The 20,887-nt window shown below is 39.7% G+C and overlaps 1 protein-coding gene across 3 annotated transcripts in view; it reads left to right on the top strand.

Annotated features, from left to right (window-relative positions):
* FGD3 (FYVE, RhoGEF and PH domain containing 3) overlaps positions 1-20,887 on the top strand; it is a 115,667-nt gene that overhangs the window by 62,304 nt on the left and 32,476 nt on the right. For all 3 annotated transcript variants that reach the window (XM_083602962.1, XM_083602963.1, XM_083602964.1), the window contains 7 exons: positions 10,481-10,570; positions 11,193-11,329; positions 12,761-12,917; positions 14,528-14,666; positions 16,509-16,567; positions 19,052-19,198; positions 20,537-20,629. In XM_083602962.1, coding sequence (XP_083459088.1) covers positions 10,481-10,570; positions 11,193-11,329; positions 12,761-12,917; positions 14,528-14,666; positions 16,509-16,567; positions 19,052-19,198; positions 20,537-20,629 — 822 coding nt within the window. The remainder of the gene's footprint in view (positions 1-10,480; positions 10,571-11,192; positions 11,330-12,760; positions 12,918-14,527; positions 14,667-16,508; positions 16,568-19,051; positions 19,199-20,536; positions 20,630-20,887) is intronic.

Consider the following 20,887-nt stretch of genomic DNA (forward strand, 5'->3'; position numbering starts at 1 on the left):
AATAATAAAGGATGGGGAAGAGTCAACTCTAAGTTTCCATCATAAACCTTTTGAAAAATAGAGCTTTCCCTTTTTCCTTTTTTTTTACACACACAGCTCTGTTTGATGTTCTATTCCATATTTATAATCCAATAGAAGGTACAGAAAGAATGGAATTTTTAAAAAAGAATATCTGGAAAACTATTGTAATAATAAACATCTCCTGGCAGAACTAGAATGATTCTTGTAAAATAAGAAACATAATGTTTTTGGTATCTGATAAGAATAGAGAAAGTAATACAGTAATTTGGAACTGTGTGCGAAAGAACAATAGAAATAATAATACAATGAGTCTAATCGGAAGTCAAATGTGTTTTTTTTAAAAAATTCTTTTTTTATTAATTTTCTTTCTTTCTTTTTCTTTTCTTTCCCCTTCCTCCTCCTTTGGTGTTTTATTTTCTTCTCACTTTCTTCTTTTGGTCTTTTCTTTCTGATTTGCTAAGAAAGAGGTGAAGTTAAATATGAAAAGTTGACTAACTCAAAGTGATGTTTTGTAGTTTGTTAACTATTGTTAAAGATGGTCAACTGTAATGAATTATTGTATTAGTTACTGCTGATTTATTATTGTTGAATCTATATCTATCTATATCTATCTATCTATCTATCTATCTATCTATCTATCTATCTATCATCTATCATCTATCTATCTATCTATTCCAATTTCTTCCATTCTTGCTTGTACAAATATAATTTGAACTAATTCAGAGGAGGGTTGCCAAATCATAAATTTAGAGAAGAAAACTTTAAAGGCTCCCCTCCTCCCCACTGGCTTTTGGACCATGTCTTTTGAACTTATCTCAAGTTCAAAGCTTAAAATCTTGTAGCTAATTTCTTCCACAGTTTGTGATCTCATCTTTCTAGCATGCATCTGTACTTTAGTCTAATTAATAGGAGAACCTCTGCTTCTTAATGGCGGTATTGGTGGGTTTTCGGCAGGCGAAGCGCTTTTGCACTCAGCACCTCCCTGCCCCCCGCATTCCATATCGGAGTGAGAGCCGGGTCCCGAGACAAACTGTATGTGAAGCCTGTTCACCACCCCCATCCCTGAGAGGAATTTGCAGGGATAATTACCCTCAATCATCCTTGTTTTTCCTTCGCCAACCATCTCTCGCTGTCGTGGGGGCTGCCTCCAATAAGGCAGAGTGGAACTGGAAGCCTGTTAGACTGAAATGTGACTGCTGTTGTCATTTTGAAATCTGCAGCATATAGGCCAGCAGCTTCATGGTTGATATTCAAAACTTCCAGACATGCAAAGATGGGCAGAGGGAAGGGCAGACAAAGCAAGCTGATACCACAGTTTCTTTTCACTCTCCATTAAGCACCGGTTTGTTACTGTTCTTTTTTGGAGAATGGGTATGTGTCTCTGTTCAGAGGTTCCCTTTCCCTTTTAGCTCCTGTCTGTGTCACTGATGCGATTAAGAAGTAAAGATTTTCACATAGACAAATTTTTACATGCACAGACTTCGGAAATATTATTATAGAAGATACTCCTTATACACTGATTCCTGGAGCTGCTAGCAGTGTCAGAAACCACAACTGGGGGAAGTGCTGTTACACTCATGTCCTGCTTCCCATATGCATCTGATTGGGCACTGTGAGAGCAGGATGCTGGACTGCATAGCCCTTATCCTAATTCTGCAGGGCTTTTCTTTTGATGACCTGTTCCCAGAGTTCAGTAACCATGCTGTAAGAGCTGTTCAACAGTGGAACGGTCTCCCTCGGGAGGTAGTGGACTCTCCTTTCTTGGAGGTTTTTAAGTAGAGGTTGGATGCCCATCTGTCATGTATGCTTTAGTTGTGATTCCTGCAATGCACAGGAGTTGGACTGGATGTCCATTGGGATCTCTTCCAAAGCTACAATTCTATGCAATACTCTTCTCACCATATTGATAAGTCAATGATTGCTCAGCTGCCCCAAAACCTAGAATAATGTTTTCAGTCAACAATAATAAATTTATGTGGCTTCTTTTTGCCCTGAAGCTTATCATGTACATCTGCAACAGGGTCCATAGGGATGACTGTATTAATAGTCTTTAGTTGCAACAATAAAGATACTACAACGCTCTTGATTATTTTCAAGAAGATGTAATTCAAAATCCAGATTGACTCCAAACTAGCATTAAGCCAGTGGCCACCATGGGGATGTCTTGATTTATTTAATTCATTTATATACAGATTTCTATCAATAGATCTTGAAGGATTTGGGTCTACACAGGAGATCTAGGAGGAGATGTCATGAGTTAGAAACTGAGAGGATGAAATGAATCATTAAGTATGGGTTCTTGCACAGCTTCTAGTGATGGGGGTGATTTAAAAGATGTATATACCATATTTAGGCAGAACTTCTAAAGCAGTTTACAGTTTTGTTAGCAAGCATAGCATTAATAGAATAATAAGTAACATAAAGACATAGTTTGCTACCTTTCCCCATCAGAGATATAGTGAGTACTGCAATTGACTCACTAGGGCTTAGGCTCTGAAATAGTTTGTTTCTTTATCCATATGTCTGAGACTAATCAGTGTATTAATATGAGTCAAGTCAGAAGAAAGGGCAAGAAACATTGATTTTGGTGTCATTGCAACCATTAATGGTAGAGTAATGGCCAACATTAAGGCAAAACCTGGAAGTATGTTCTGAAGAATGCAGTCTCTCAGTGTGTGTTCTTTGCTCTAGAATATAGCATGATGAACGAACACAGTCTCCAATATAATAAAATATGTCATGGCAAAAAAATTAATTTATAGATATGGAGCTAGTAATATCTATATAGTGGGAGTCCAGATTTAATTGCGACCATAGCTGATTGATCTTTAAGTACACATCAATCCTTAGGATCAGTTTTCCCTATTTTATTTAACTATGCATGCCTAGATGTCCATACTTATATGAGATGCATCATATAATCAATGCATTTTATTAATAAACATCTTAATTGAATAATACATTTTATTAATATACATATTAATATAATGCATTATTTTAACAAATAATGTTATATGCAGTGGCGTAGCATGGGTTGTAGCACCCGGGGCAAGGCAAGTAATTTGCGCCCCCTAACCCGTGGATTTGCGCCCCCAACCCGTGGATTTGCGCACCCTAACCCTAACCCCAGATGTTGCGCCCGGTGCGGCCGGCCCCCCCTGCACCCCCCACGCTACGCCACTGGTTATATGTGGTGCCTTTTCATCTTTCCCACTGAATAAAAATGGGAAATAAATAACTTTACAACTGCAACATGAAGCTTAGAATATTTTTAACCTGAACCTTTAAATTGGCAATATATATGGAAGGAATTTTCAATTAGTTTGACCAAATGTTTTGAATGGCTTTCATTTAGTTGGAAGTTAAATTTCCCCATGTTCAATTATAGCAGCATCTCATATATGTTTGACTCTTCCTCCAACATTGTATGATACTGGGCTACGTTTTGCTTGTATATTATGCAGATGTGATGTGTTGTTTTTTTTAAATATCCATGGCATCCCTGTTCAAATGCCTTCTTCTATAGACCTGAAGATGCAAAGTACAGCGAGGCTTTCTCTGAAGCAGGGAGTCACAACTCATACAATTTGACTTTTTTCTTTTTTTAATCTGCTAACCTTTCTCCTTCTTTGCAACCCATATCGTTCCATCCCTCCCATCCCCGTTCAGCTTCTTTCTCTGCATTCTGTAGAGCATGCTCCACAAGGGGGTCTAGAAATAGACAGGGGAGGGAGGACCATGGGCCTTAGGTATGCAGGACTCATTCCCTTCCTGCTGTTGTGGGGTAAATGCTAGGAGTACAGTGGTACCTCGGGTTACATACGCTTCAGGTTACAGACTCTGCTAACCCAGAAATATTACCTCAGGTTAAGAACTTTGCTTCAGGATGAGAACAGAAATCGTGCTCTGGCGGTGCAGCGGCAGCAGGAGGTCCCATTAGCTAAAGTGGTGCTTCAGGTTAAGAACAGTTTCAGGTTAAGAATGGACCTCCAGAACGAATTAAGTACTTAACCAGAGGTACCACTGTATTACTGTTTGGAGAAGTAGAATTGTAACGTTAAAGGCAGATTTCATTCAAACTAAAAATGGGAAATTATTAATTTTACTTCATTACATTTCCCCTCTTTCCTTTCTTCTTTCACGGAATCCAAAGTAGCCCACCTAGATACTGGCTAGAAGCAGACCTGCTCAGCTCCAACAGGGTGGCAGCTTCATTTGCCTTCAGACAATACCCTGGGGCCCAGTACATTCCAACAGCACGTGAATTGCCTGTGTTCTTCTGCAGTGGTATGGCATGCCCTAAAATTAGCTAAATGAGGAAAGTAAACCCTGTGTTAACCTAGTTTCTGTTTCCCTGTTTTGTTAAAAAAAAGTGCAATTGGATTTTGGGCAATTCTACATGCAGGTATTATCATTACCATCATGTTGTGTACGCTAATAATTCAGTACACCTGATCCATGTAAGCCACGGTGAAAGGAGTAATATTGATAGGCAAAACATTGCATTGCATTCATTGCAGAGCAGCTGCTTTCTGCACTAAAGCTCTGGACAGGAAATGTGGTAAGTTCCTGAGCAAATGTGTCTGATAGCCTGTCTTGCTCTGGGGACGCCAGAATGTTGTTGACATCACTTAACCAGAAATGACACAGTTGAAGTAATTAATATAACTAGCTTTGGGGAATAAAGGAGGACCAGCAATGTCACAAGAAGAGTCTTAAGTGGAGCACTTGAGAGACTGCTTCCACTCCCACTCCCACCCCAATTTCAATTTTCTTTACTCTTTTTAAAACCAGGATAAGGATTCTTGATCACATTTACGTGTGCTGTTTTCTGGGCACTTCCTGGTGTGATGTAGGCATTCATAATGTAGAGAGATACATTGTTGCAAGTTTGATGAGGCCTCTTCAAAGGACTGAGCTACTCTTTATAATTATGAGTAGAAAGCTCTTGAAAACACTAATTCAGGTTTTCATTTGCTCTATTGCACCTCTCCATCTCCTAAACTAGTGTCTTTTTGTAGTGTGCATAACAATAGCATTTTTCAGTGTTCCTTTTATATTGCACTCTGTTCAAAATAAACCTTTTCTCTGTAGTCATTGCAACAGTAGCTGACTGATGATAATTGGCAAGAGTTTCCTTATATGAAGGCAGGTCATTGATCTGTCTAATCCAGCAGCCTTCAGTCTATTAGACTCAGATCCTCCTTTAATCCAAACATGTGTTTGGAAGCCTGCTCCTTAATTTCCCCTCCGTATATTTGTGTGTGGTAGTGCTGCTGTTGCAACCCATCCTTCGTGGAGGATAAGGCTCTTAATGACTACTAGCCATAATGGCTATGTTCTGCTTCCAATATCAGAGGCGGCTTATCTCTGAATACCAGTTGTTGTTGTTGTTGGTGGTGGTGGGGCTGTTGTTCTCAGGTTCTGTTTCTGGGCTTTCCAGAGATAGTTGGTTGGCCACTGGGAGTATAGGATGTTGGACTAGGTGAGGGGAGAGAGACTTTCTGCTCTTCAGGCAGTTCCCATCTGCCTTGCCCCACCCTCCAGCCCTGGAAGCCTTTCCCAGACCATGACTTTGAGAACAGCAGCAGCAGAAGAGCGAAGTTCAGGGATATTTTTAAAAAGTTTTGTAAGTTGTGCGTCCTTGTTTCTCAATTTGATCTTTTTACATGGTTTTGTATGTTTTGTGGTATTTTATGCATTGTGATTTGCTGTTATTTTTATTGATTATAGATTGGTAATTCTTTATTGTGGTTGATAAGTGTAAACTGTTTAATTATTATTTGCTGAAGTTTAATTTTACTGTTTACTATTAGATTCTGATGGATTGCTGAACGTTGCTTTGTTTGATATAAGTTGTTGATTTTAAAGTTATTGTGACTTTTTATATTGGATCAGATTGCTACTATTATTTTATTATGTTTTTATATGTGTTGGAAGCTGCCCAGAGTGGCTGGGGCAACCCAGCCAGATGGGTGGAGTATAATTATAGTTATAATTATAATTAGCCCTGGAGAGACCCACCAGGGTTCTTCTTACGCTCTAATCAAGTCATGACCCAATAATGGGCCTGAACACACCAGTTGAAAACCAGTGGTCTAACCTGATGCGGGACGCGGGTGGCGCTGTGGGTTAAACCACAGAGCCTAGGACTTGCCGATCAGAAGGTTGGTGGTTCGAATCCCCATGGCGGGGTGAGCTCCCGTTGCTCAGTCCCGGCTCCTGCCAACCTAGCAGTTCAAAAGCACGTCAAAGTGCAAGTAGATAAATAGGTACCGCTCCGGCGGGAAAGTAAACGGCATTTCCGTGCGCTGCTCTGGTTCGCCAGAAACGTCTTAGTCATGCTGGCCATATGACCCAGAAGCTGTACGCCGGCTCCCTGGCCAATAAAGCGAGATGAGCAGCAAAACCCCAGAGTCGGCCACGACTGGACCTAATGGTCAGGGGTCCCTTTACCTTTATCTTTACAGTGGTACCTTGGTTTGCAACCGTTTTGGATTACAACCACATCAAACCCTGAAGTGTGTGTCCCTTTTTTGGGATTACAACGCATTTTGGGGGGATTACAACCTTTCCCCCCTTTTTTGGGGGGGGAGGCCCCACTGGCGAAAGCGCGCCTTGGGTTACAATCTGTTTTGGTTTACAACCGGACCTCCAGAATGGATTGTAAGCATGCCCCTTCTCTCACGAAGATTCAGTGAGAGAAGAACTTACTAGAATGTATCAATAAAATGTTCCCATTAAACAAGAAAACAGAAACAAGTACTGTGTATTTCAAGTAGTAAAACCCATCACACACCTTGATACAATTTATGTGTGTATATGAAAAGAAACAATTAAAACTCGTCCCAGCTCCTGCCCACCTAGCAGTTCGAAAGCATGTCAAGGTGCAAGTAGATAAATAGGTACCGCTCCGATGGGAAGGTAAATGGCGTTTCCGTGCACTGCTCTGGTTCGCCAGAAGCGGCTTTGTCATGCTGGCCACATGACCCGGAAGCTGTACGCCGGCTCCCTAGCCAATAAAGCGAGATGAGCGCCGAAACCCCAGAGTTGGCCACGACTGGACCTAATGGTCAGGGGTCCCTTTACCTTTACCTTTACCTTTAACCTGATGCCAGTTATTTTGACTGTTGGCCAAGGTCTCTGAAGAGAGGTATTTCCCAGCCTATTACCTGAGATCCTTCAGTGTGAGTCATTGAACTTGGGACCTTGGGCATGAAAAACCATTTGAGCACAGCATCCAGATTATTTCACAAAATGATTCTTTTGCCATGATCACTGCTGTTTTTCACTCAGCTTAGTTTGAGTGTTGATGCTGGGGTAGAGATGCCATTCCATGTCACTTTAGCATGTCTTTACCCATAAGGCTCCTCTGTTCTATTTCTGTCTTAATCTGTGATTATTATTTTTAAATCACAACTTTAAAAGAATACATATTTTAAATTGTATTTTCTCTCGAAATACACATATTAAGTTTTTTTTAACCTGAAAGAATTGTTGCAGATGGTCATCTGTCCTGTATGATCTAGTTGAGATTCCTGCAATGCAGAGGATTAGATTGGATGACCCCATAATTCTAGGAAATGTGAATACTGGTGGATTACTGAGTTCTTCTCTACACATTAGTCAAGAGGCAACAATAAGGTCAAGTCATAATGGAATACAGAAAAACAGATACTTGAGAAATTCGGTGTTGAAATACACTGGATCACATCAAATTGTTTTTCCTTAAGTTATCCACTGTTTCTAGAGTGTAAAGATGAAGAGAAATAACTTATTGATATTTTTTAAAATCCAAATAATTATCCAATTTAATGGCATTATTCTTAATTTACTCTAATTTTGGCAGACTGATACTTTGCAGTGCATTCTTTTTAGACACCCCCCCCCCACATGAGAAAATGGGCAATAATAAACAACTAATGGGCACATTTGTGTGTAAAATACTGAAATGAAAATACTGATTAACCTTGCTAACTTTTAAAGATAGTGTTCCTGAAAGTAAGAAATGCCTCATTTCACACCACTCTTTTCTGGAGTCTTATTTTATGCTGTAAGGCATCAGTGTCATTGAGCATTTATTAGAACCTGAACACACATGACTGAATAATTGTGTGTCTTCTCTGTCGTTTGTCCAATGAAAACTGACAAGAAGGAGCTTATTAGCTTTGATAATGTCTCTCTGACTGACATTGCTGACGTTGTATATGGGATATCTCAGCCTGGATACTTCTAAAAGAAGAAATGACATGAAAGTGATTGATTTTAGTGATTTTGCAAGTGTGTGCCCATGTTCAGGCACAACTGCCATACTATTTTAATTGGTTAACTGGACAGATAATAAAAAAGTGGAAAGAAGAGATACGGAAATATTCTATATTAGTGCTAAATTGTAGGAATGAGAGAGGCCCAGGCATATCTTGTATAGAAATGAATAACCTAATCAAGTAAAAGCTTTCTATTCATTGAAGCCTATTGTTTTTGGAGATGAAAGACAGTTGCCATGTGATGAACACTTCAACTGACCAGGTTATCGTATTTTATTAGCTATCAGGGTGTAAAGAGTGGGATTATCTCAGTTCACTTACTCGGTCTTCACTTCCTTTGCCCTCTTCTCTTCCTGCTGCTGAGCAGTGTTATATCCCGAGGAGGAAGCAGAATAGAATAATAGTTGTGAATGTGTCTGCATAAACCCTGAAATCCGGAGATGAAGTTCTGGGCTGAGAACTTAAGCAGCTTCATATCCTTGCTCTAATCAAGTGTGATGCTTTGCTGTTACCATCAGCCCTGGTAACAAATAAACTTGGCATGTGACGCAGAGCTTAGGAGGTGCAGGGTGCCTTAAATTGAAAAGTTTGTTGGGTCTTGTTCCAAAGCCACCTGTTAGAGTTTTGTCATCAGATTTGCTCAGACCAGAAGTCAATAAGGAAGTTTTGAAAAACCAACATTGCATTGCAAGGGTTAGGAATTTTTATCTAGTTTTCTGAAACCAGTAATTTGGAGCCTTATTTTTTTTAAAAAGTTGAGAGTGGTTTTGTCTTTTTTTTGTTTGCCCCAATGCATGGACCATAGCTTCTTTTTTCCTTGTGAGAAGGGATTTCAGGGCTAGAGAGACATGGTAACAACAACAACAACAATCCATAAACACCTTTTAACTTTTCTGTTCCTCATAAAAGCATTTGATTAGCTATTGACTATGCAAGATCAAAAATCAGTAAGAAAATCTGTTTTACTATGCCCCTAAACATGTTTGCTTTTCCCTTTTCATTTCTTGGGGTTTTTTGTTTGTTTGTTTGTTTGTTTGTTTGTTTTAAAATGAAGCAGCAGCAATGTTTTAAGGCCATAAATTGAATTTGGACATTTTCTGTGGAGGTGATTACCACTAGCGAGCCACAGGAAAGGCATACTTTGATTTCTTCCCTCTTTTTGCTCCATATCATACTAAATTTTACTAAAGGATGCCTTGTGAGAGGGTTCCATAGTTCACATTTGATGACAATGAGTGAAATATGCAAATTAGATAGTTGTAACTATACCGTAAGAGGTTGCTGTGTACTAAATTGATTTTAGAATCATAGAATCATAGAGTCATAGAGTTGGAAGAGACCACAAGGGCCATCGAGTCCAACTCCCTGCCAAGCAGGAAACACCATCAGAGCACTCCTGACATATGGCTGTCAAGCCTCTGTTTAAAGACCTCCAAAGAAGGAGACTCCACCACACTCCTTGGCAGCAAATTCCACTGTCGAACAGCTCTTACTGTCAGGAAGTTCTTCCTAATGTTTAGGTGGAATCTTCTTTCTTGTAGTTTGGATCCATTGCTCCGTGTCCGCTTCTCTGGAGCAGCAGAAAACAACCTTTCTCCCTCCTCTATGTGACATCCTTTTATATATTTGAACATGGCTATCATATCACCCCTTAACCTCCTCTTCTCCAGGCTAAACATGCCCAGCTCCCTTAGCCGTTCCTCATAAGGCGTCGTTTCCAGGCCTTTGACCATTTTGGTTGCCCTCCTCTGGACACGTTCCAGTTTGTCAGTGTCCTTCTTGAACTGTGGTGCCCAGAACTGGACACAGTACTCCAGGTGAGGTCTGACCAGAGCAGAATACAGTGGCACTATTACTTCCCTTGATCTAGATGCTATACTCCTATTGATGCAGCCCAGAATTGCACTGGCTTTTTTAGCTGCCGCGTCACACTGTTGGCTCATGTCAAGTTTGTGGTCAACCAAGACTCCTACCATAAAAAGTCTTCCATTTTAGAGAAACAGTGAAACATACACCATCCAAGAGATTCATGAACCATCCAAATGTATACTCCATCAGCTTAGTAAAATGGAAGACTTTTTATGGTAGTGTGCACTTCATCAGTTGCAAGAACATAATATGAAAACGATTACTTCCTCAGCGTTTGTAATCTTGACTGAAAATTCACATTGCCTTTTTCATGTTGTCTGCAGTGTTCGGAGCCACAGAAGCTGTTTAACATTGCAAGTGAACTTCTTCATACGGAAGAAGCTTATGTTAAAAGGCTTCATCTTCTGGATCAGGTAAGTCTACTTCTATATGGGAAATTAGCCTTGCTAAAAACTTGTAAGAAAATTTATTTTTTCTCTACTTGATCAGTTCATTTTGAACAAGTATGTCTGTATAGCTGATGGTAGTTATTTTGGACAATTAACTTCCTCAAAAGTCAAATTTATCTGTAATAGCTGAGTCAGATGTCTGTTGTCTTTTAGCCAATTGTGCAATGTCTTGTGCGGAAGTAGAAAAATATATAATTGGAACACATTGTAAAGAAACCTTTCCATTTAGCCTCTTTCTTTCTTTCACTAGTTTTTTTGTCTAGCCAAATGTTAATTAAGAATGATACTTGAAAATATTTGTAAAGCACCTTTATATGTTAAATCCATGGTTTTTCTTTAGTTAGCTTTCACTCTAAATGGCTAACATAAGAAATGGCTTTGAAATAAGTAGGTGGCAGATTTATTGGAAATATATATGGATGTCTTTAGTTGAGGAGTCCTTCTAACAAGCTAGACATGTCTCTTGAATACATCTTGGGGAGAAATTCAAAAATCCATATCCGTTACCTGTCAACATCCAGCTGCTTAAATTAGTATAAATAATATACTTTTGGTTCTGATGTTGTGTGTGTGTGTTTTGGTGCAGGTTTTTTGCACTAAATTGTTTGAGGCGGGAATTCCACCCGATGTGGTAACAGGAATCTTTTCAAATATTTCTTCCATCTATCGCTTCCACGAACAGTTTCTTCTGCCTGAGCTCAAAACAAGGATTACAGATGAGTGGTGGGTAAATGAAGGACTACAAACATATGTTTCTATCTTAAGAATTTCCTAGAAACCAAAAACGTCCACTTCTGTAACATGCTAGCGTAACAAAATATAATGCACTGTTATTGGTATGTATCTGTATGTCACATCTTTACACTCCTGAGTGTTCCATGAACTTTACAGAATAAAGTTCAGGAGATGGCCCTCCTGAAATAGTTCCACCATGTGGTTTCACTGGCTTTGAAACTCCTGCTGCATCTGAAACTACAGCACCTACTAAGCCTCGCCTACATTAACACAAGCTTCTATCTTGTTTTGCTTTCCTCTGTCTTTTCAGAGGCAGGGATCAGCAGCTGGTGCAGGAACAATGCTCTTTCACATTGTTTTCAGTTTTAGGCACTGTTCCATGCTTGCATCTGAACTGCATGCTTGGAGCTAGCCTCAGGGAAGCCCATCTTTGTGAAAGCTCCATTTCCAAATCTAGCATACAAAGCCTTGCACCATAAGCACACAAATCACTGCCTGCTCCAATGCCAGGAGGCTGCTGCTGCTGCTGCTCCCCCCATACACCACTGCTGTGAAGACTCCAACTGGTGTTTGCCTGTAGAATTGTAGAGTTGGAAGGCACCCCGGGGCCATCTAGTCCAACCCCCTGCAATGCAGGAATCTTAACACACAATCCCTCATCCAGTTTGAAATGATACTGTGCCCTGCTTAGCTTGGCAAAGTTACTGCCAGTCCAGTTACGGCCGTACTGCCAGTCCAGTTATGGCCTCGGTCCAGTATACCTGAAGGAGCGTCTCCACCCCCATCATTCTGCCCGGACGCTGAGGTCCAGCGCGGAGGGCCTTCTGGCAGTTCCCTCATTGCAAGAAGCAAAGCTACAGGGAACCAGGCAGAGGGCCTTCTCGGTAGTGGCGCCCGCCCTGTGGAACGCCCTTCCAGCAGATGTCAAAGCGATAAACAACTACCTGACATTCAGAAGACATCTTAAGGCAGCCCTGTTCAGGGAAGTTTTTAACGTGTGATATTTTACTGTATTTTTGGTTTTTATGGAAGCCGCCCAGAGTGGCTGGGGAGGCCCAGCCAGATGGGCGGGGTATAAATAATAAATTATTATTATTATTATTATTATTATTATTATTATTATTATTACTGCCAAGCTTTACTGCCACACAACTTGATGCGAGATAATTCAAATATGCACTTTTACAAAACTTGTAATTTTGAATTCCAAATGGTGTAATAATAGAAGCACTTGTTTACAAAACAATGGAAGTGTTGTTTTCAAACTCGTGTTTAATTTTGATGCAAGTGAGTAAGTAGAATGTTCCCCCATCCACGTCATTTTAACTATACTTGTCATTTATGGAGATCAATTATATCAGACTGCATTCAAACATAGGATGTGCAATTGTAGTTGCTTATTGTTTCTTCTGTCTACAGGAATACAAACCCAAGGCTTGGAGACATCGTCCAAAAACTTGCTCCATTTCTGAAGATGTATGGAGAATATGTAAAGAATTTTGACAGAGCAATGGACATGGTGAACACATGGATGCAGAGATCTGTTCCTTTTAAAGCTGTTATTCAAAACATACAGGTATAAATCATTTGTACTTCTCACAGTCCATGCCTTGTTGACATTACACATGAGAGGGAGTGAAACCAGAAAAAGTTCCATTCCACACACTTATGGTATCATATTCTGGATAGAATCATAGAATCATAGAATCATAGAGTTGGAAGAGACCACAAGGGCCATCGAGTCCAACCCCCTGCCAAGCAGGAAACACCATCAGAGCACTCCTGACATATGGTTGTCAAGCCTCTGCTTAAAGACCTCCAAAGAACAGGATAGGTCTGCCTGTGTAGCTCTGTAGCCAAGAAAACCTTTTAGGGAAGGCAGGGTTGATTTCAGTGACATGTGATTGTGCCAGCTAGATCTCTGGCCAGCTCATTGGTTTCACACAGAGACTATTGTAATAAATATAAACCATTAAATGGGCATATGAAATTTATTATTATTATAAACTCTGAATTGAAGCCAGGCTGCAAAGGAAAATAACTTCCTTGAAGAAGCCACTTTTTATGGCTTGACTTAGTTATGTCTGAACCTGAGATCATGGTTTATTTCTTCTAGACAAGCCGTGAACAGTAAGACCTTGGTTTCAGGTCATGGTTTCTCCGGAGCAAAATAAACCACGATCCTGGATTCAGAAATAATGCTAAGCTAAACCTGAGGTTACAGTAGTAGGACCAGAGGAGAAACAAAGCTGCAGCAACCTTCTAACTGGGAACCATCAACATTTGCTGGCTTGCATTAATCCATAGTTTAAGATAAACCTGTTTTTCTCCTCATGCATAGTCATTATATTGATCAATGTATTCCATCTTAATTAACTTGCAGACTTTGAGTTGAATCCAATGTTAGTTTTACTTAGAGCAGACTAGTTTAAATTAATAGACATGTGTAACTTAGGTCCATTAATTTCAATGGGCAGGATTTGTCTATTGAGTCCTAGTCAGCAGCAGAAGCCCTGTGCAAGGATTTCTTCCTGCACAGTGAGCCTCCTTCCCTCTCCTCACCCTGGATGCCCCCCTAAAGTGACTGGTGGTGGTGGTGGTAGGGTGGTCCGGAGAACTCCCAGAACAGTGCATGGTGGGAGGAGACATGGGATTGTTCTGCCCAGTATGGTGAAATGCTTGCACTGGTGGAATGATCAGAAGAGCTTGATGTTATCTTCCTTCCATTGGGTCTATTATGTATACAACACTTCGTACTTGTTTGTTTTGTGATGAATATACCACTGAGAAATAATGAAATAAATAATACTGTTATGGGAAAGGAACATGAATTGGTAGTAGATGTGGGGATGGACTGCTGTACTGGACTGAGCCTAGGTTGAAACCAAGGTATTAGTAAGAGATGCCTTTGGGCCTGGATCCAGCATGACATAGTAACTAAATGTCCTTTCCTCTCCTTCCCCTTTTTATTATGATGATAATTTGCATATCTGAAACATTTTGCTTGATTCTGTATTTACCTTGCCATGACTGCCAGCATCTTTATGATAATTTTAAAAAAAACTGACTAATTAACCATATGAACATCTTTCTACAGTCCTACATCATTAAATGGTTTAAGTACATGGATATGGCAAAAGAATTCCCCCCCCCCCAGAAAATCAGCCTGTTTTCCTTTAATTACAGAAAGAAGAAATATGTGGAAACTTGACATTACAGCATCACATGCTGGAACCTGTACAGAGAATTCCACGCTATGAGCTTCTCCTAAAGGATTACCTAAAAAAACTTCCTGAAGAGTCACTAGACCGAAAAGATGCTGAAAGTATGTACAGTTTTCATCTACATGGTTCGGCATCTTATTCTGTGTAGGGGCATAAATATGCATCATGTTATAGCTTTTCAAAATTAAACCTTTCCCTCTTTTGTCAGAATCTGACAACAACACTCTTTGACTGATGGATTTATATTGTGGACCTGTTAAACCAAACGTGTCATTTCTTTTTTTACTTAGTGCACAGCACCTGATACATACCTGTTGCATGATAATGATAGTTCCAATCAATTTATTCTGTGGTAGTAAAGCTTCTGACATCAGTTGGCTGAAGTGTCATGATGGCACATAATGTTTCCTGACATTTCAACTGTTTGCCAGCCAACTTTTTTGAGAGAGAAATTGAGGTTTCTGATTGGGTAGGATTTCAACTTTACACAGGGACAGAAATAGATTTTAGAGGAGACTCAGTGTAAGGAAGATATCATTGGAAATGTGTAAACTAAGAGGCAGGAACTCAAGAGGCAATGGAGCTGGGAAACAATGGGCACGGGACTGAAAATGGAATCTGAGACAAGGAGAAAGACAGTGGGTCACAATGGCTGCTAGGTTTAGATCCTTAAAGTAATTGATTGGTAGTAATCATCTAGTTCAGGAATGGGCAAATTGTGCCCTCCAGATGTTGTTGGACTCCAAATCCCATCAACCCAAGACTGACCATTTTTTTGTTTTTATATTGTAAACTGTCTTGTGAACCTCAGATAAAGGTATATAAAATGTAAAACAATAATAATAACAATTAAATAAATATGGAGTGGCATAGGTTCCCCATCTGCTGATCTATATCATTTGAATACCATAATACATTATTCTATGTGGTACATGTAAAGAACATATCTTTGGCCATTTCCCCCCTTGGTGCTATGAGTTGGATGTAGGATTCTTCCTGTTCAAAAGTATCCAGGCCAGTTCATGCAATCTTCCCACCCACATATATAGACTCAGCATGTGCTGGGACAGAGAAGCAAGGCTTCCTCCTATAGCTTGCCATACGCCCAGTCTTGCTTGATCTGCTTTGTATGCTTAACTGGCTGAAAGTCTAATGTGATAGCAGTTCCCCTGCAGGTTTCCTTCCACAAAGAAAAGTACAGACATTCTGGGAAACTGAAGAGAAGCATTTGCTAAAGACAGCTTCCTTCTATATAATGAATATGCGCCTTGGAAGCACACAACCAGAAAAGGCACAAATTATGTTCCAGATGTGAAACACCTTCAGAGAGGTGTTTGAGGCTGGGCTTGAACATTAAGAACCTACATTAACACCAACCATAAATTAGGGAAAAGAAATTCCTGTTCCTGCACAGGAAGTTGTATAAATAAAGTTGTGCCTAAGCAAAATAACTGTTCATATATTGCATGCTTTCCTCTCTTGGTAATTTACTGGGTAATTTACTGTTGCCCACTGTATACAGGGGACTCTCAACTCATGTGATAGTTACATTCTGGGTATCAAACCAAATTCACATATAGTCAAAACACATTGGGTTCAATGGCAGGTAGGATTGCCAAAGTCATTTTTCCTGGAACACCCTCCCTCATTCCCCTTTTTATTTACTTTTTTAATTCTTTTGCCAAGCATGTAAATCTGAATGCACACAAGTTGCTGTGCTACTTATTTCAGATATTATAAATGTGTCCTATGTTAATACTCTTGCATACACACTTGACCCTCACAAGCACAGGAATATGATTCAATGGATTTGTCCTTACAAACCTGTCATTTATGTGCAGCCGCATTTTTGCAGAAATGCTGTACACATCAGGGAAATAAAAAACTGCACTATTAACTGATAATGATCTTGAGAATGTGTAACTGCTGCTGCTTTATTGCAGAATCACTGGAGCTCATTTCTACTGCGGCAAACCATTCAAACGCAGCCATCCGAAAGATGGTGAGTAGAAATTGTGTAACTGAATCATCACCTGAGCCATTAACTGAGCTTCCTATTTGAACCAGTGGTTTTCTCATTACTCCATGAAGACTTAATGTTGGTTTTTCATACTTATTCAAACTTTCTAGATCAAACTGAAGTATAAATTAGTGCCTTTCTATAGTTATTATCTATTATTTATGTATATGAGGTCCGTCCCCCCCGGCATTTTCTCTCTTGTGACTGATACTAATTTATGTAGCCATTTTTAAAAACTCATCTTTTGTTGTAGTTTCTTTCCTGTGTATTCTAAAAATGTTCATAAGTTTTAAATATTCAGCCATTGTTCTTGCAAATGAAACAGGCCAGTTAGGGGGTTTGACCCTATATATGGCAGAGAGCAGGTCCATATATTTACCTTTTTTACCCATATATGAATATGAACATATATGAGATAGGTGTTGTGTGAAATCGCAATTGCCTGTGACCCTAATACCATTTTGGGGGCAGGAGGTATTCTCATCATTAGGCAAATGAATGCATGGCTCACAATGAGCTTATTTATAGTGTGGCAAGTGAACATGTTCCTAAGGTATATTCCCGCTCTACCAAGTGAAAAATAAGCCAAACCCAGATTAAAGACCATGCTTCTGTCATTAAGAAGACATATATAAAGACAGTTGTTTATAAGTGAAAATACTATAGGAAATGTAACAATGATGGAATAAGCAGCAGAGCATATGCTTTGCCTACAGAAGTTTCTGGTTTCAGTACCTGCAGAGCTTCTCTAAGTTCATGTGGTTGAGCAGATGACATCTCAGTTAGTAAAACGCTGAAAGGCAGGCTTAGTCTGGTTTCCAAAATGGCAATGTATGCACTAACTGCAATAAGAACATTTACAAAGATTAGCAATACTTCTTTGTAATTGTGTTGAAACACTGAAAATCCATAAAACTCTGTGTGTGTGTGTGTGTGTGTGTGTGTGTGTGTGTGTGTGCGCGCGCGTGTGCGCACGTATACACAATACTGAGACAATTTCTATAAGATCCAAGCTTTGTGTATGTGTTTATTTAATAAAATCATCCTGCCTTCTCTTGAAAACATTTTAAAGAAAATGCAAGGTTTGTTTTAGATGTTACATATTTACTTGTCTAATTTACCTCCCAGCAACACTTCTGTTTTTGTAAGAAATAATTATAGGCAGTGTTTTAAATGAACCCACTTGTTTCTCACTCTGGGCGTACTTTACAGGAAGTAGTTGTGGCTTCTTCTCTTTCTCAGATTCACAAGTTAGAGGTGTTTTCATCTTCCCTATTGAGACACCATTATTCTTGCACAGGAGTAGGGAACATTTGCATTCAAAGGGTCTCTTATCTTGCCAGTGCTCCGAGTGCCAAGTGGATGGGATCAAAGGCTGGCAATAATGAAGAAACCATGCAGCTTGCAACACACACATATAGCAAGGCATGGGGAACAGTTGCTGAGGAAGCTGAAGTGTGTGTTGTCTTAATCCTATCAATGTTTAATTGTTTTTTAATTATTGTTTTTAGTGGTTTTTAATGTTCTTGTAAGCCACCTTGAACTATGTCAGGGAAAATGGGGTGGGGGATTAACAACAACAACAACATACAGTGGTACCTTGGGTTACATACGCTTCAGGTTACATACGCTTCAGGTTACAGACTCCGCTAACCCAGAAATAGTGCTTCAGGTTAAGAACTTTGCTTCAGGATAAGGCGGTGCAGCAGCAGCAGGAGGCCCCATTAGCTAAAGTGGTGCTTCAGGTTAAGAATAGTTTCAGGTTAAGAACGGACCTCCGGAACGAATTAAGTACTTAACCTGAGGTACCACTGTACTAATTGTACTCATAATAGATCTGTTGGAATCAATAAACATTACTACCTCACGTCCTTCAATGCCAATGGGTCTACCCTGAGAAGAATTTGGTTGTCAGGAAAAAATTAATGGCTGCACTGAAAATTGGTGTACAGACCTTTGTGACACATATAAGGCAGCCCCTGCTTGCTAAAATTCATATGTGGGCATCAGATCCCCGTGAAAGTGTCTTTCTCTTGTTTCCAGCTCTTATTACTGCTGTTATGAGGGCTAGAATTTTATCTTCTTTATGATCTTGGGAATCAATTTCCTGACTACTTTGACAGAAGAGCTATTTGGGATTCTGTGGCAATGCAATGAAGTACCAAGAGATGATTAAAATAGAGAGGATTAAATGCTTTATGTTGCTAGAGTGCATTCTGTTTTCATGGTTGCTTTTTTAAGGCTGTGAAAAACCATGGACTTGCACTGTTTATTTCTTCTTTCATGTCTTTTTTTTGTTGGTTCATTGTTTTTTATTTTTTAATACCAGTATTTAGTAATTCTTCAGTAGGTAGCATTTCCCCTGTTAATTAATTGAATTATTTTTTTCTTCTAGTGTGTGTATCGTAAAGCAATAGACAAAGACTAGCTGTTAGCTGAATTGGCATTTCCTTTTTGTGCTTGTAGGAAAAGATGCACAAGCTGTTAGAAGTGTATGAGCGCCTTGGAGGAGAAGAGGATATTGTTAATCCAGCCAATGAATTGATTAAAGAAGGGCATATTCAGAAACTGTCAGCAAAGAATGGCACCGCTCAGGATAGGTATCTATTTCTGGTGAGTTACTTCATTTCTCAGGAGTAAAGTGTTCACCTACTTTGTAGACACAAAGTCTCCTTTGATCTGATTGGTCAGGTCTTGCTGGTGGAGTCTGCTCTGTATTGCACATGTATTTTCCTTTCACAAAAGCAGGTTCTGTTCTGTTTTAAAGAAAATGTTCTTTCTGTCGCCATACCAGTATTTGATGATGCTTTGGTTTTTGTGTAATTGGCACTTTTCTTTTATTAGTTTATCCCAGAGTATTATGCTGCTGAATATTAAATAGTCCACAGACATTAACCTTACAAACCCATTGCCACCAGACTTAAGTATAATCTTTTAAATTATCATTAACAGTCACAGGCTCCTGTGGACAGTGTCAACCATTTTGTGCAAAAAACAGGAGCAGCACTTTGGAAATCTGAGGTCAGGCCCGGCCAGCCATTAGATGTTGATCTTCTGACATGGCTCTCTGAATATAATATCCACACATAGTTTCTCTCTGTGTGAGTCCACATGTGACATAGAAGGCTTTTCTTATTTTTATAGTTCTGCAGAGAATACTGCTGAAATATCTGCTGGAAAACACTCTGGCATCTTCCCAGCATGTTGTGGGTTGGTTTTGCACAGGTATATTGTACATTGCAGGTATAGGGCAGGATTCACCTGACTCCTGTTGTGACAAGCCCTGCATGAGGTCTTTCCCCTCCCCGGAAATTGGCTCTGGGGTGGGTGAGTAGGAGAACAACCAATATAGTGTGTGTGGAGAAGAGGACAGTGGGGGGGGTGTCATTCTGTCTGGCAGTGGCATTGAATTTCACTCATAGTTATTGCCAGGCAATTCCCCCCCCCCCCCCCGTAACCAGGCCTTTGGCATTTAACTATATCTGTGGCCTTTTGTACATGGCCAGGATGTTTTTAATGTGTTTCTTTTTCCTTTTGCTTTTAATGTATTTATTGTGGGGTGTTGTTTGTTTGTTTGTTTGTCTGTTTGGTTGTAAGTTGCTTTGGGTTGCCCTGGGCAAGATGAAGCGACCAAGAAATTTAATAATAATAATAATAATAATAATAATAATAATAATAATAATAATATCACAATTCATAGAAGGTAGATGATTCACAGTCAAAATCAAGCTTTCCTCAATCCCCCCATGAGCTGTTGCTATAAAAATGAATTCCTGATAAATTTCACACACCACAGTGCTAGAAATTTTAACCTTTGTTGGAGAAATGAACTATAACAACTGATTTTGCAATTAAAGGTGTGGCTATGCTTACTGATTTTATAATGAAGGGTGTGGCTGAATATTAAAGTGATTTCCACAAACCATAACAAGAATTTTCCATCAATTGCAGTTTAACAGCATGGTGTTGTACTGCGTGCCCAAACTGAGATTAATAGGCCAGAAATTCAGTGTGCGAGAAAAGATCGATATTGTAGGATTGCAGGTTTGTATCTTGTTTGCTTGCATTTATAATATACTTTTATAACAGTGCTTGGATAGCTCAGTTGGTTAGAGCGTGCTGCCGATAATGCCAAGGTTGCAGGTTCAATCCCCATAAGGGACAGCTGTTTAGTCCTTCATTGCAGAAGTTTGGACTAGTTGATCCTCAGGTTCCCTTCCAACTCTATGATTCTGTGATTCAGGATTTGTCACTCTTGTTGAGAAACAAGCCCTTTGGCCATCCCCAAATGCATAAGCAAAG

Source organism: Podarcis filfolensis (genome assembly GCF_964270895.1).
Source record: "Podarcis filfolensis genome assembly, chromosome: 2".
In the NCBI taxonomy this organism is placed as follows: domain Eukaryota; kingdom Metazoa; phylum Chordata; class Lepidosauria; order Squamata; family Lacertidae; genus Podarcis; species Podarcis filfolensis.